The 16,391-nt window shown below is 39.7% G+C and overlaps 1 protein-coding gene across 1 annotated transcript; it reads right to left on the bottom strand.

The window, feature by feature from the left end:
• Positions 1-11,246: 11,246 nt before the first annotated feature.
• On the bottom strand, positions 11,247-13,928 carry LOC108234222 (tubulin alpha-1B chain-like). The gene is made up of 4 exons (XM_017413260.2): positions 13,838-13,928; positions 12,913-13,132; positions 12,677-12,825; positions 11,247-12,583 (listed from the first exon to the last, which is right to left on the bottom strand). The coding sequence occupies exons 1-4, from the start codon at positions 13,838-13,840 to the stop codon at positions 11,603-11,605; spliced, it is 1,353 nt and encodes a 450-aa protein (XP_017268749.1). The 5' UTR covers positions 13,841-13,928; the 3' UTR covers positions 11,247-11,602.
• Positions 13,929-16,391: the final 2,463 nt, after the last annotated feature.

The following is a 16,391-nucleotide window of genomic DNA, read 5'->3' as shown; positions in this document are numbered from 1 at the left end:
TCCATCCCATAACAGAAAGGGTTTAGCTCATTTGGTACCAGTTGGACTCATTCAGCCTTTTTCTTTTAGGAACATTTTTCCTGACTGAACAGATTATATCAGCTCAAGGTGGTTCATCCCAAAACAAACGTAGTCTGCTCACTTCTTTTATGAAATCATAAAATCCCCACTTCTTTACTCAAGACTGCTTATTTACCTCCTGTATGTGTGCTCAACTTGGCCTCAAATGATGCCTCTTTACCACATCTTGTCAGGTTTACAGCAAACCCAACCAACAGCAAACAGTCCCCCACCACTTGCCTCGACCACAAATTGTGTTTACTGGGGAAATCCTCACACATTGGCTTACTTTTACAGCTTCTCTCCTAAACAGAAACTGACTCGGTGAACAGTGCAAGCTGCTGCTTTCACACCCTGATTGTGTTTCCATTCAACGTACGATCCAAGCCGCCTGATGTCCTTTAAATGTTTTTTCCTAAACACTGCTACAGTAGTCAGTGCCGAAGAGCAACATGAAACAGCTGAATCTGGTCGGAGGAATGAAGAGTGAACATTCTGACTGAGACATGGAGTAATAGAGACACTGAAGGACAGTACTAACTCAGCAATCTGAACTTACAGGTGATTAAAGTAGCTATTGTGTGAGAAAAATACTGTAGTATTTGTTTTGTGCTTGTGTATGTGTGTGTGTGAAAAATGCATTTTGAAATCCTTGACCATTTTCTGCCATCCATTTTCTTTACCCACCTTTTAATTTCCGGGTTGAAGGGCAGCTGGTGCCTATCTCCAGCAGACACAAGTCACAAAAGGTGGGGTAAACAAATGAGACAAACAAGCATTCATGCTCTCACTCACACCAAGGAACAAGTTTTAGAGTTATCAGGTAACTTAACATGCATGTTTTTGCTCTGTAGGAGGAAACTGGAGTACCTGGAGAAAAACATGCAACCTCCACACAGAAAAGACCAGAAGGTAATATTGTGATTTTCATGCTGTGAGGCAACACCTCTAACTACTGCTTTCTCATGCCATCCCTGAGAAACTCAAATATATATTCTATAAAAAAAAAAATCACTGACCTACAGAGTCAGGCAGAGAGTGTGATTTGATGAAACAGCATTACGACAGATTGTAGAAGCATCTGCTGCTCAGCTGAGGTGCACCAAGGTGATAGCTTTTAAGCATGATGGCTTATGGTTTAGCTCAAAGAACTTTCTAAGTCAGCATTGGTACACAGAGGGAGCAGCCTTGTTATGATTTTATTTTAGAACATCCTGCCATTGGAGAGCTGGAGGTCAGGACACCTAAACCAAGTAACATAAAGACTGGTGGAAAAGACTCGGCCGCCTTTCCACGGCTCATTGGGCCGACAGCGATGGGACTTTGAATAGCTGCTATATTCATGTGGAAGTCATCATCTGTTTTTGGAGAAATGAGCACTCAGTAGCTCAGACACTAGAAGGACAACTTGGGAGGTTTCTTGGCCCTCTCTTGTGCTCTGAGATCTTCTCTACATGAAATATTCAGTTGCAATTTCATCCTCCACCACTAGATGTAAGTGTTAAACCAGATGTTCTCCTGATTCGCCTCCCTCAGCTTCGTTTTACCACTGAAACTGGAGGTAGAGAGAATGAACACCTTTTTAACTTGACTGTTTTTTCTTACATGTTTTTTTATATCAATCAGAATGCGACATGGCATTTGTAATTCAAACAACAATGAAGCTAGAAAACAGAAAATCAGAAGAAATATGTGAGTGAGAGAGAAAATAAGGAATGACGGAGGAGGGATTGAAGGTGCGGCTACAAATTAGTGAAAAATCACTTAGGAAATAGAAGAGAACATACACAGGAGGGGAAAAAACTCAGTAAGGGAAAACATTCATCTGTCTTTAAATAATCATGTTGCTTTTCTTTTCTTTTTGCCTGTTGGCCCACAAACTGGTGACACTGCAGGCGTATCCCAACTGGTACGTGTTAAAAGTTTCAATTGAGTGCTAAAAGTGAAGCAGAGCGTGTTTGTTTGCATGAGGTGCAAACGACCCATTTAAGCAATCAGTTTGTCCTCACAAACCTTGGAAAGCTGAAGGAACAGGATTACTTCACCGCTGCTCATTTAATAACGCAAAACTTACCTCATATTTCAGCAATGCCACCCACATACACACTGTTAAACATACTGAGTCACATAGTGGTGCTGGATCGTTTGCAGTACCTCCTAAAAATGGCTAAATCTCAGCCAATTTTATAGATATGGAGCTAAAATTCGATGTGGTAATAGCTGAGAGTCATTCACAATATATACCCTGAGCGTAACATTTTGTGGTTTTGCATGACATTGTGCATAATCTTATTATCAAGATATAATAATCTATCCATCCATTCATTTGTTTACCTGCTTCTCCTTCACGGGAAACTGATACCTATATATAGGAGTCACTGTGCGAGAGTCAGGACACACCCTGAACAGGTCCCACCTCCATCACAGCACCACATAGAGACAAACAAGACAAACAGCCATTCATGCTCCCAGTCACACCTTGGGACAATTTTTAGAGTTAGGTTTAATAGTAATGCATTTATTTATAGGCAGCTTGCAGGACACTCAAAGTCACCATCCATAAGACAAGAAAGAAAACAAAACAGCATGATCAAATAATAAAACAGAACAACAATGAAATGAACCAATTAGGTTTTTTTTAGTCACAGGATTAAAGGGAATATGTCTGTGAGGCAAATTTTGAAGGACTGGAGAGAATCTGAGTGTTTTGTGCCCAATGGCAAAAAAGTTCCAGAGACAGGGGCCTGAAAGCCCTGAACCCCACAGTGGACAGGCCAGCAGGTGGAAGGGGGAGCTGAATGGAAGAGGAGTGACAAAGAGTATCGCTTAATTTATCCAGCAGAGCTCAGGTATTAGATAAGCAACTTTATGTAGAGTGGAGTAAAAAGTCTCTTATACATGAGACAAACTGTTGTGGTTTGAAAATGTGCTTGGAGAATTCATATTCTCTGTACGCCTCTTTGTTAAAATACTATATCATCACCTTTTCCAGTTGTTACATTGTGGTTTGTAAAAGTGCTGTCGGCGCATTTTAATCCTGATTTGCTATGATCGAGACAAAAAGATTTATGTTAACATTATTCATGGAGTTACAGCTTCAGGGATAATAACTGTCAGTGGCACCCAAATTTATAAACCTTGTGTAGGAAACAAACACCAGCTTTTTTTAGCCGGACTAAAAGTGAGCAGCAATGTTTGCAGCTCTTTGAGGATCAAACATAAACCTTATGCAAGCCTTTTGCATATACTGCTCTTTGTTGCTTTGTGTGTACAGTTGTAAAAAAAAGCAATTTCCTTTTGGGATCATTAAAGTTATTCTGATTCTTATGTTACAGTAAATTCTTCCTTTGAAAACGACATTAAAATGGTATTTTCAACATTCATCTCTTTTACTTTGTGTTTCAGTTTGTGCTAAAAAAAAATTGTCACGTGAGATGCCATTTCATTATATAATTATATTACTAAATAACATCTTTAAAGACCAGTATTACAGCTCACCTTGAGGCAAACAACAGTCTGTCTCTCAAGTTTCATGGCAATCCAACAAATTCAATCATCAACAATAAAAATGTCAAAGATCTCCTGATGCCTAACAGATCATTTATCATCTTATTTGTTTACTTCTTTAGCTAGACATCATATTGAGTGAATCTGATCTTTGTTGAACACTGAATTGGCTTTTCTCTAACCAGCCACTAAACCCCAGTGTGCAGCTTCACAACTGCAGTTTTGTCACAACAAACCATAATAGATCACCAATAATAAAACTACTCTAAGTTGTTAAAAAGCCCAGTGTAGTTATCCAGAAGGCTAAGTAGAAGGTTGAGACCCATAAATAAATTAAACCAATAGAGTATGTCTCGCAAATTCTTGACAATGAAAAAAGTAATTTTGCTTAAATATCCTTAACTCGCAGGTCTGAAATTTAGAGTTTTATTTTTTAGTTCTTGATTTTGACATATTCTTCAGAAAAAAAATCATCCCACCATGGCTCACATTAGACCAGGGTGCCTGCTGTGCTCCTTGGTCACATTAGTGAGGTACATCTGTCCAGCACATGTTAGTCTCAGTCTACACTGCCTCGTTTTGAGTCTTTCCTTGGAGGAAGAAGGGAGTCTTTGCAACCAGAGGCCTATTACATCCAGGTGAGGGACTTCCAGGTCTTCATACGCATCGTAGGACTTGTTAAAGGCACTCGGCTCTGCACTGTGCTGACACAGCCTAAAGCCCCGGGGCCTCTGAACGGATTGCCAGGTGGACTGTTTACGGTTATGAGTTTTTCACACACGAGCAGCCAGGAGAAAGAAGATCCTGTTTTATGGCAGATAGTTTGGGTTTCAGTGGAGCTGTTTAATTTGTGTTGTATTCCTTTGATTTACCAAAGGCTCCTCTGTTTACGTTCCAGCAATGTGAAGTGTATTTTGAGAGTGTGGTTTGCAAGTTACTGGAGAAAAGGCTTTATTTGGATGGTAAAATTAGACTGCACCCAACAAAGGCAGCAAATTACACTGAAAGTGGTCACGTTGCTGAAATTGTTGCAAGTATGAATGACAGCTTGTTTGTAATTTTTCCACACTTTGTTGATTTCTTCAATCCTATTCACAAGTAGCCCTGGGGAGGTAGTAGCGCAAGTGTATTTCATACTGAATCCCCATGTGTGAATGAGACAGCAATCTGTGGATTTTCACCCTTTGTGTTCAAAGCTGTGCGGTTATGTGCAGTGTCTTGTTGCTTGGCTCATATTGTGCGTGAAAGCAGCTGTGTGTTCACTTACTGAAGGATCATCAGCTCTGCGGTGCCTCTGCCCTTGTGGGTCTGAGTCATCATTGGAAGAGCCAGTGCCAAACAGGCTCAGGAAATCGTGTTCCTCCCAGAGCGATTCAGTGGCCTGTCTAACACCTTCAGAGCCGAGCTGATCACGGCTGCTGGCAAGTCCCATGCTACAGAGGCTGACATTATTCCATAACAATCAGCAGATTGTTGTGGAATAATGTCTACCTAACATTTACCTTTGTTTGTCTGGCACAAGCCCAGTAACAATGTCAGAGAAACAGACAGTTCCAGAGAAACTTGAGAAAGGAAGAAAGGTATAAAAAAAGGTTATGTAAAATTTTCCCCACAGAAAAATAGCCAAGCATTATCTTTGCATCAATGTGTGCAGATTTGATTTGAAGACTTGTCACAGTTAGTAAAGGGATAGTATGATGATTTTTTAAAGTAATTCTCTATCAAATAGCTATCATAGTACCTTATTAGCCATGACATCAGTCACACAACAGTATAGAGAAAAGAGCAAAACTCTGCCCAGGCTAGGCTATTAGCTAGCCAAATGAGCCCGTTTTATGTCATTTTTCAGGCTTATAAAACATCTTCAAACAAATAAACAACTATCCATCCAAACATCTTCTACCACTTATCCTTGGTCAGGTCATGAAGGAAACCTGTCCAGGAGAGAAACCCAGACATCCCTCTCTCCATCAACACTCTTCAGCTCCTTCTAAGGTGATCTCAGGCCAGAGAAAATACATAATTGCTCCAATGAGTTTTTCATCTGCTCTGGGGCTCTTCCTAGTGGGAAATGTCTGAAAAACCTCCATAGGGAAGCATCCAGGAGTCATCCTAATCAACTCAACTGACTCCTTTTGATGCTGAGGAAAGCAGCTATACTCTGAGCTCCCCCTGATGACAGAGCTCCTGATTTTTTCTCTAGGGGCTGAGCATAACCATCCTATGAAGGAAGCTTGTTTTAGTTGGTTGTATTCAGGATCTCGTTCTTTCAGTCATGAGCCATACCTTGTGACCATAGGTGAGACTTGGAACGTAGAAAGGCCAGTAAATTGAGAGTTTTTCCTTTCGATACAACTCTTTTCACCACGACTAACCAAAGTAACAATCTGTTTACTACAGATAAGGCACTGATCCATCAATGCATCCCCTGCTCCATCCTACCATCACTCGTAAACAAGACTCCTAGATACCTGAACTCCTTCACCTGAGGTAAAGACTCATTCCCAGACCTGCAGGGAGCATTCCACCTGTTTCCAGTTGAGAACCATAGCCTCAGACTTAGAGGAGCTGGCTCTCACCTCAGTCAGTTCACACTTGGCTGTGAATCTTCCCTGTGGACAGAAGGTCATGGCCTGAAGACCCCAACAGAACCACATCATCAGCAAGGTTCCCAAACCAGATACCCTCTTTTCCATGACTGCACCTCGAGATCCTGTTAACACAACACCACAAACAGGATCAGAGACAAGGGACAGACCTGACGGAGTCCAACCTGCACCGAGAATGATCGGCAGCTACTATCAGTTTTATGCCAGTCCAAGCAATAACATAAAATATACCCTGTTCATGTTAGTCTCCTTTTGTACAAATTCGAAACATTGATAATTCAAAAATTTTCTATGTTTGAATGTTTCTTTTTTTTGTTTAACAAATTAAGCAACACATTATGGCAAAACTACATTTATACAATTTATTTTCCATTAGACTGCAGACTCCTGATTTCCACCCGTTTTCAAGCATCACAAGTGTAATAGTCTGATGTATTTTCCATCATCAAAGTCTGATCACAGAGTCTGGCAAACAATTGCAGCATTCATTAAAAACCAATAAAGGCTAACTATGAATGTTACTTTAAAAACAGATAAATCCATCCTTTGAGAGTCTCTGTGTGAAGTTTGCAGCCCATTCATTCAAAGAGAAGTGCTTATGGCTCAGTGGCATCTAGAGTTAAGGTTGTAAAATTTAAACGAACTGAAATCTGCAGACACACAGCCTTTGTTTCAGAGTGTTTAGGGGAAAATAGAGGTTTATTTTAAGGTAAAGGTATGAATTCTGAGAAGGGTCTGTTTTTCTATTTGTCACTTGCTGCCATGTCATGTAATTGCTTTTGCATGTTTGTATTTGTTCGTCTGTATGTTAGCAAAGTATCTCATGAAGAAGTTGATGAATTTTAATAAAACTCTTAAAAAGTAATCACTAAATGTACATCTACAAGTGATTACTTTTTGGAGTTAACCTGATTCAAGATGGCCACCATAACTACTAGACCTGAACAAACCAAAGCTAACTAGAAGTCAGCTGATTTTACAGCTATTGATAAAATAATTTAGTGTGTTAGTAGCTGAGTATCATCCCCAACTAATACTCCAAGAGCTAACTGATTGATCTGTTTTTTAAACTTTGCCTCTAATGACTGAAGTCAACCCTGTCGGTCTGTTAGCAAAATATCTCACGTAACACTGGATGAATTTTACTGATACTTTCAGAAGGTAATCATGCAACTAATTAACTTTTCAACCAAATTCATGAGAATCACTACACTTAATTGACCTTAGTAAACACAAAAAATGGTTATAATATATTGAGCTAATATTTGGTGTGGTAGTAGCTGAGAGTCAGCCCCTTTGCATATTCCAAGTGCTAACTGGTCCCATGACATCACGTATAATGACGTTTACAAGATTTCCCTAAAACAACTGTGACCCCAACATTTCTCAGCATAATATAATCTTAGTTTAATTCTCTGACATGAAAGGTGGCAGGCAGTTTGCATTTTACAAGGACTGCTAGGCCTTTAATTCAAGATGTTTTGTGCATGTTTACAACACTCGACAACCTATCACACTTTATTACTCATAATGAGGAGCCAGCGGACAGCGTTCTTCACATGCATCTTAAGACCTCGCCAAAACCCTGCAAAGACCGACCCCAGTGTGGGTGGTTCATTAATGTTGTAATGGGGTCTTCATTCAGTATAAAAAGGACTTTAAAACCCACCTGGAACATTCGGAAAATTTGGATCCAAAGTGAAAGGTGCCTTGTATCTCACAGGCTTTCCACCTACAGATGATCAGTGTCGGATATCCACTGTGGAGCAGAGGAGTGCAGGATGGCAGGCTGTGTGTGACAATACGCCGTCATCCACAGCAGCAGCAAACATTTAAACATTTTACTTTCAGTGTTCAGTATTTTATTCTCCTGGAGGGTTAAAAGACCTTCAAATAAAAACAGAAGGACTGATGTTTGGTCTCATGCGCTGTTTTCTGTTTTTACATTTTTATGTTTTTCCCAACTCAACAGAATTAAAGTCCACAAAATGTCTTTCAGAGACAAAAAGACAAAAACATGCAGAGTATTGTGTGAATGTGTTGTTGTTTTTTCTGCAGGTTTGAAACATGAAGTTGTCGTTTCACACTAAATATTTGGAATTGGTTTTTTTAGCATCTTCTAATTGTTAAAAACTTGCCACAGCATATTGAAATCCGTTGACACCTTGCTGTTGCTTTATTCTCCCAAACATGTGATTTTTGACTAAAAGCACATTTTCTGCTGTATACACAATAAACAGCAAACAGAACCTGCGGCCTTGTTGTTGTGAGGCAACAACACTAACCACTGCTCCACTGTGACACCTGATTTTAAATCAAATTTGTGTTTTTTTGGTAACAAAGAAAACTCTGTTATGAAAACAAGAAAACTTTTTATAGAAACACCATATTTCTTCTAAAATGTTAAAATAGGAAAATTGACAAAATAACTATTTTTACAACAGAAAATAAACACTTCAATTTAAAAACATCCCTGTAATAAAAAGAAGTGCCAACAGTTGAAGAGGAACATTTAAGACAAAGTTCACGATCAGGACAGAGCCTGAAACCAGGAGTTTAATAAAAGTTTAAGGAGGTTTGGATGATTGTTTAATGCTTTTTTAGCATTTTAAAGAAACACAGCTGGTTACCAAAAATAGACCTTTGCAGATAAATGAAATTCATTACCAAGATTTAAATAGGAAAATTTATTTTACTGAGAGCTAAAAACTCTTTAAACAGATATTTATTATTCAAAAAGAAGTAACCATGCATGTTACAAATTTTTATTATGTTTGAATCAGTTTTTATTTAGTTTCAGTTTTCAAAAAGCTCAATAAAAGGTCCAAACCCTGCCCAAAGACAAAACTGATCAGCACTGGCCTTCATCCGTGGTGATTAAGAAAATGGGTCAGTAGATAAAGGTGAGCTCAAAAAAGTTTAAGAAGTCAATAAAAAATAAAAAAATCAATAAAAGTTTCCAACTCAGCCCAAGTAAGTTCATTATAGTCATAATAAAAGTCAATAAAAGTGAAAAGACAATAAAGTTTTACCCCAAACGTAAAATAAAGAAGATCATCAGTGATATTGATTAAAAAAAAAGGCTGGGTCTGTAAAAGGAAACCAGCAGTAAAATCCAGTAAATCAGTTCAATTGTTCTGCAGTGTTTACAGTAAAGGTTTGTCCTGCACAGTGGAAGGAGGAGCTGAAGTAGGCTGATGGAGGACTCAACCCAGAATCTGATGGTACCGGCCTGGTACCCGCAGGAGCCACAGGGCCAAGGCTGGATGGCTGTATCAGTGGACTACTGGGAACACACAGGCTGTTAGGAGGACATCTGGACACGTCCCTGCTGGTACTGGTTCAGACATTTAGTGTTCATCTCATCCGACAGTTCTTGTCATGAAAACCAGCTCCTCAGAGTGAGGGACTCTGTCTGGAGGTTGTCCAGAAACACCCTCAGCTCCTGGTTCTGATTTCATCCAACACCATGTCATCTGGGCCTTCTGTGAGGGATGGGTTCTGTCTGGAGGAGAACCTCTATGCTCCTGACACCTTGTCTTGGAGCCATTTCATAGAAGTTCTTGTCTTGTACCTCGCACAGCTGCTTGGACAGTTGCTTGACTTTGTCCTTCAAGGTTCTGTTTTTTTCAATTAGGAAGGACTTCCCCTGACTCAGGTCTTAGCAAAATGTTTTGGAGCTCCTCAGTTTGCTTGTGAAAAGACTCGGCCTTTACTTTTAAGGGGTCCTTTTCTTTTTATGGGTGAATGACTGATTGTAGTGTGAAGCACTTTGGGGTCCTTGGACTAGATAAAGTGCAAGCCGTCTACCATTTACATCAATTCAAAGATGTTGCTAATGTAACCTCTGCCAGTTTTGTTTCAGATTTTTCATGCATCGTGAAAATGTTTGGTTGTATAAAATCTTTTAAACACAAAAAGTAAAATAAGGTCTCTCTTATAAATTCGAACCAATTTTCTGCCACCTATCACAGACATCAATTCTTAAAATAGAAACCTCTTTGCAAAGGCTTACAAATTAATTAAATTAATTTCCTCTGCGCACACAGATGGATTTAAAATATTTGTTCTCTGTTCAATACTTCTTTCTATGAATACTTCACATAATTGGTGCATTTATTTTATTTTTAGGCCGATTGAAATGCTTATCTTAATTTTTTTTCCAGTGACCAAAACATGCACACTTAAAATGCCATTTGACACCCATTCCTTCAATCTCAACACACTGAGTGAATGACTCTAATCTGGATTATCTAATCCAGTGTTCTCATTTAGTGTCAGAATAAAGGCATTTTATCTGAATAAAACGTTCTTTCCTGATTTCTGCAGCTCAACATAAACCGAACTTTGATACGAAGGAAACTCTTAATTAAAGGGTAGAATTCCTTGACTGAATGCATATAACCCATCACCTTTCATAGACAGATCTTCACAGTTCCCTTTGAAAAACCCCTTCAGGGATATTAAAGTTTCATCAGAATTGTGGAAAAAGGAACAGTAGCAGCGTACAGTGTTAGCAAATATAAAAATGCAAACAAAGTACACATAAACAGTATGATATATACACATGTACATATTTAACAATAAATAATATTGTATAACCAGTTCATATCTAGTGTTAGGGTGGTGGTGGTCCTCTTTCCTCCTGTTACACCAGTGAAGAGTTTGTCCAAACTGGATGTGCTGCCTCCCCAGCAGATCACATTGTAGAAAAGCACAATGGCAACCATCAACTGAAAGCACATCCACAGGAGTTTCCTGCAGGTGTTAAAAGATCTCAGAAAGTACAGCCTGCTCTGACCCTTCCTGTATTGGTGGCTGGTGTGTGTTGATGCCAGAGATTTAGACAAAGAACATTGTGTTTAGACAAAAATATTCTTGCTCAACCTAGTGGTGCTCAGAATGTGTAGTGGGTATCAGTCTGTTACGACTATACCAAATTTTAGGTAATATACTGTAAATCTTAGATAGTTTGAGTTTATTGTTTGAGTTGTACCCCAGGTACACATAAAAAAACAAATAAAACAACAACAAAAAAACAGGTTCTCAGACAGAATATGAAAAGTTAAATTTAACCTGTATGTAGTGACATTTATTTCAAAACTAGGCTCAGTATGGAGTCAGGATGATAATTTTATACATTTGTTTTATTTTTCAGGATGTGCTGTAGAAAGTGTTTTAAGTGCAACACGTAATTTTCTAAACAGAAGGTAAAGGCTGTGGTTACCAAATGCATTCTACAGAGATCCAAACGCATGTTACCAACAATAAGATTGATCTGAGTCCATTTCCTGATCCCGACAGAATTTACAGTTCTGCAGCATAAGCTTATGATTATTTTTTGTTTTGAAAGAAAAAAGTAAAAATAGCTATGCTTCAATACATTTTATTTTTAAACAGATCACTTGTTTAAGATGTCTTCATTTTTAATAATCTTCTCCTTCCCCATCGCCTTCACCCTCAACGGAATCAGTTCCGACCTCCTCATAATCCTTCTCCAAGGCTGCCATGTCCTCCCTGGCCTCAGTGAACTCCCCCTCCTCCATTCCCTCTCCTACGTACCAGTGGACAAAGGCCCGCTTGGCGTACATCAGATCAAACTTGTGGTTGAGTCGAGCCCAGGCCTCTGCGATGGCGGTGGTGTTGCTCAGCATGCATACAGCCCTCTGGACCTTGGCCAGGTCTCCACCAGGGACCATGGTGGGCACCTGATAGTTGATCCCAACCTTGAAACCAGTGGGGCACCAGTCCACAAACTGGATGCTGCGCTTGGTTTTGATGGTGGCGATGGCAGCGTTGACGTCTTTGGGCACCACATCACCACGATACAGAAGGCAGCAGGCCATGTACTTACCATGGCGAGGGTCACATTTCACCATCTGATTGGCCGGCTCAAAGCAGGAGTTTGTGATCTCAGCCACAGTGAGCTGTTCGTGGTACGCCTTCTCAGCTGAGATGACAGGAGCGTAAGTGGCCAGAGGGAAGTGGATGCGTGGATAAGGTACCAGGTTGGTCTGGAACTCTGCCAGATCAACATTCAGGGCACCATCAAAACGAAGAGAAGCAGTGATGGAGGACACAACCTGACTTATCAGCCTGTTCAGGTTGGTGTAGGTGGGACGCTCAATATCCAGGTCCCTACGACAAATATCATAGATAGCTTCATTGTCCACCATGAAGGAACAATCGGAGTGCTCCAGGGTGGTGTGGGTGGTCAGGATGGAGTTGTAGGGTTCCACCACTGCAGTGGATACCTGAGGAGCTGGATAGACTGAGAACTCCAGCTTTGATTTCTTGCTGTAGTCAACAGACAGGCGTTCCATCAGCAGGGAGGTGAAACCAGAACCTGTGCCTCCACCAAAGCTGTGGAAGACCAGGAAGCCCTGAAGACCACTGCACTGGTCAGCCTGAAGACGGGGGACACAACACACATAGTTAGGTTGTTTCATTTTTTCTTTCAGCCAGGACAATTCTAAAATTAAATTATTGAATTTACAAACCATTTTGCAAATCCGATGTAAAACCGAATCGATGATCTCTTTTCCAATGGTGTAGTGGCCCCGGGCGTAGTTGTTGGCAGCATCCTCTTTTCCACTGATCAGCTGCTCAGGGTGAAACAGCTGGCGGTAGGTCCCAGTGCGCACCTCATCTTAAGGCGACACATACATTGACTTGTTTGTAAACAGAAAATCAAATTTGTCTAATAAAATGCTCAGCCAGAAGCCATGGCACTTACCGATGACAGTGGGCTCAAGGTCCACAAACACAGCTCTGGGGACGTGCTTTCCAGCACCAGTCTCATTAAAGAAAGTGTTAAAGGACTCATCCCCTCCAGTGGTTTTGTCACTGGGAATCTGACCGTCGGGCTGGAGTCCATGTTCCAGGCAGTAGAGTTCCCAGCAGGCATTGCCCATCTGGACACCAGCCTGACCAACATGGATAGAGATACACTCACGCTAGAGAGAGAGAGAAAAAAGGTTTAAAACAGAAAAATAAATTCATAAATTGGCAAAAAGAAGTATATTATAAGCAGCTAAAAAGGGACATCTCCAAAATAGTAGAACTATTGTCCACATCTATAGTCAGTCAGCTCACCCACAGGTGCAGCTTATTTAACTAATGATGTGGCTGCTGAAGGTAGTGGTTGGGGCTTTTAAAGCAAATGCTACAACAAAACAAATATTAAACAATATGAATAACGTTCCCACAGAAAATGTAAAGCTAATTATAAAACTTGTGTGGTTAGTGATTCGGGAAACAAATGTCTGTCCCATTAATATCCATGCTCAGGAGCCACTCTTAATCACCAGAAGAAATAAAGGCTTTCATGAGGAAACTGCCCCCTTTGAGCTGTAGCTAGCAGGTAAACAGGTGAATAAAGAAGTGTTCCTAAATCTTTGCAGATATGTTTTTGTGCAAAGCATTTTAGCTAAACTATGAGTGCAAACTGCCACTGCAGAAGTCGCTGATTGGTTTCAAGCTTCTCCCATTTTTACACCATTTAAAACTCGGTTTTAGTTTTAGTCACATTCACTTCTAAAGTGCATCAAAATATCCCCCGCAAATATAGTCTATAAACGCATTTTTACAGCTGTTTCTACGCTCACTTTTCTCTTTGAATTAGACAGTAAAAATAACAATAAAATGGTAAAGGTTCTCACCATTTCGGTGATTTGCAGAGGAGGTAAACTCAGACAGCTAACAGGGACGAACTGAGTCCTGAGAGCCGCAGGTGGGACTTTGTGATGAGACGAAATGGACCATACCAATTTATCCTAAAGACGGGGGGGAGGACGTTTCCCCTCTAAAAAGAAAAAAACTAAAGCAAGGGAAGTATTTAAGCATTATAGGGGCATTTAATGATTGTAGTTAAATGAGTTAAATATATATATCATAGCATTTGAATATGTAATATATTAATATCATTTCATAATTTGGCCATAATTTGTTAACCCCTTCAATCCAAAAGTCAGCGCTCCTTGACTAAACAACCAGTTTTACTTCATCCAAATCAAATCATTTTGAAAAGAATTTGAATGACACATCAATTTAACTATTACATAAAGATTTAGTGCTTACCCATTTACTGCTTCAAAGCTGTTGTGATCTTAGCAACTTCTTTTGTTTTGCCTGTGACCAAAATGCAATTTCTTTTTCTAGCTACTAAAGCTGCTGAAAAGCATTCACTGTGTAAACCTAAGAACACAACAAGTGTCTCCATCTTTAACAAATAATGTTGAGTTTCAGTGCTACATCTGTTAAATGTTTTTTGCATGACGATGACCAGTTCAGGACACAACCTGTGCTTAAAACCTAAGTGCTAAAAAGATAAGGGCGTACAATTATAACACAAATGACCCAAACTGTGCAAACACAGCCATAAAAACACATTTTGAATAAAGGCTGAACATTCCTTGAAGTAACGCTGCCTTTCATGTTAATGTTTTAAAGGAAAATCATTTTTTGATGAAAAAGGAGAGTTGGAGATCTTTTGGTCTACCCCTGTAAATTACACCCATGTCCTCATGTGACATTATGATATCTTGTGAGATGTGTTAGTGCTCAGAGTACATCATGGGGATGGCTGGTACAACCTCTCCACATTTAGCTCAATATCTGTAAAGCTCACTAAGCTACAGATGTTTTTTTTTTTTTTTCTTTTTTAGCTGTGGCACCCATCTGACTTCTACTGATAGTGAGTTTTGGATGTACACCCAACCATTACTTTCTGGGAGTTTCACTGAAATCTAATCACTCCAATTGACTCCAATAGTTAATGGCAAAGGTGTAAAAACACATTTTGTGAAACCTGTTAGCGCTTGGACTATGTATTGGAAATGACTCTCAGCTCAGGAGGCGTGACAGGAAGGAGACAAGGAGGACGGGGGGATCGTGGAAGAGAGGATGAGAACTGAAAGAGGAATCCACTGTTTGGTGAGATGAGGATGATGACGAGATCACGGCAAGACCAGGTGAGTCACCACATCCCTTCTTTAACATCCCGCACTGAAAATAATCCACCTCCTCTGAAACAGCAGCTCACCGCAGAACAGCTTGTTGCTTGAAAAGTAAACAGAAAAAGATGGACTTCAAAATCAGGTCAAACAGGAGGCATGACGTGGGAGAGGACTGCTGAGTGGAATTCATGCTGGATGCTTCTTTCAATAAGTATGTCACTGCTGGGTGAATAATATCTGGGCTTGCTCTAAGGCACTCTGAGGGCATTTTATAATTGAACATATTCTTCTGACTGATTCCACGATGTCAGGAATCTCACTTTTCTCTTGGAAACTTTCAGTTTACTTAAGATACCAACTCATAATCAAGTTCATTTGAGAGCAGCTCATGTTCTCAGAGCTCGAAACTTTTATTTACTAAAAGACCATTAAAAATGATAAGTTTTTGTTGCCCACCGCTGAAACGTTTTTACCCTTGTTTGTCTGTCTGTTAACAAAATATCTCATGAACCACTGGATGGATTTTAATGACACTCCCAGAAAGTATTTATTGGATCCAAGTCTACTGATTACTTTTTGAAGTCAACATACTTCAAGATAGCCATCACAACCATCTGAACTTTGCAAACACAAAAATGGCTATGATTCAGTCACATTTACAGCTACTGAGCTAAAGTTTGGTATGCTAATAGCTGAGAGTAATTCACAACACATACCCAGAGTTCTAGTACATTTGACAAGATCTCACAATATTCCATTAGACTGCCCTTAAAGTATTTTACAAGGTTTGACTAAAATGGTTATAACTCTATCTCTTAGTTTAAAACTCTAGCATGAAAGGCAAATGGGCAAAATCACAAGAAGGAACCTGCAGCTGCTAATTTTAAACCCTCAAGGTGATTAAAATATCGAGCTGATTTGAATCAACAAAATCCAGCTTAGTTCCAGGTTCAAAACAAAACAGGAAAACTGCCAAAGAGATGAACACATTTTTCAGGACCCTGCACTGGAGACACAGTTATAATGCTGCAAACATCCCATAATTATCATGGAAGGTATTTATTTCACAAAGATCTAGCAGACAGATTATACTGTAATAGACATGTCTGTTTCTCACTGACAAGGCTGTGAAGATCTGACAAGTCCTGCTTTTCAAGCTGTGATTTGCATACTCAATACCCACCGGAGAGTGTTAACAAATCATACTGTTTTCTCTTCACTGACAAATATAAATAAATAAAATGAAAAATCTTTTTGC

Source organism: Kryptolebias marmoratus, linkage group LG16, assembly GCF_001649575.2.
Source record: "Kryptolebias marmoratus isolate JLee-2015 linkage group LG16, ASM164957v2, whole genome shotgun sequence".
NCBI lineage: Eukaryota > Metazoa > Chordata > Actinopteri > Cyprinodontiformes > Rivulidae > Kryptolebias > Kryptolebias marmoratus.
The sequence above is the reverse complement of the archived record's forward strand: the minus strand, read 5'-3'. Positions and strand labels throughout refer to the sequence as shown.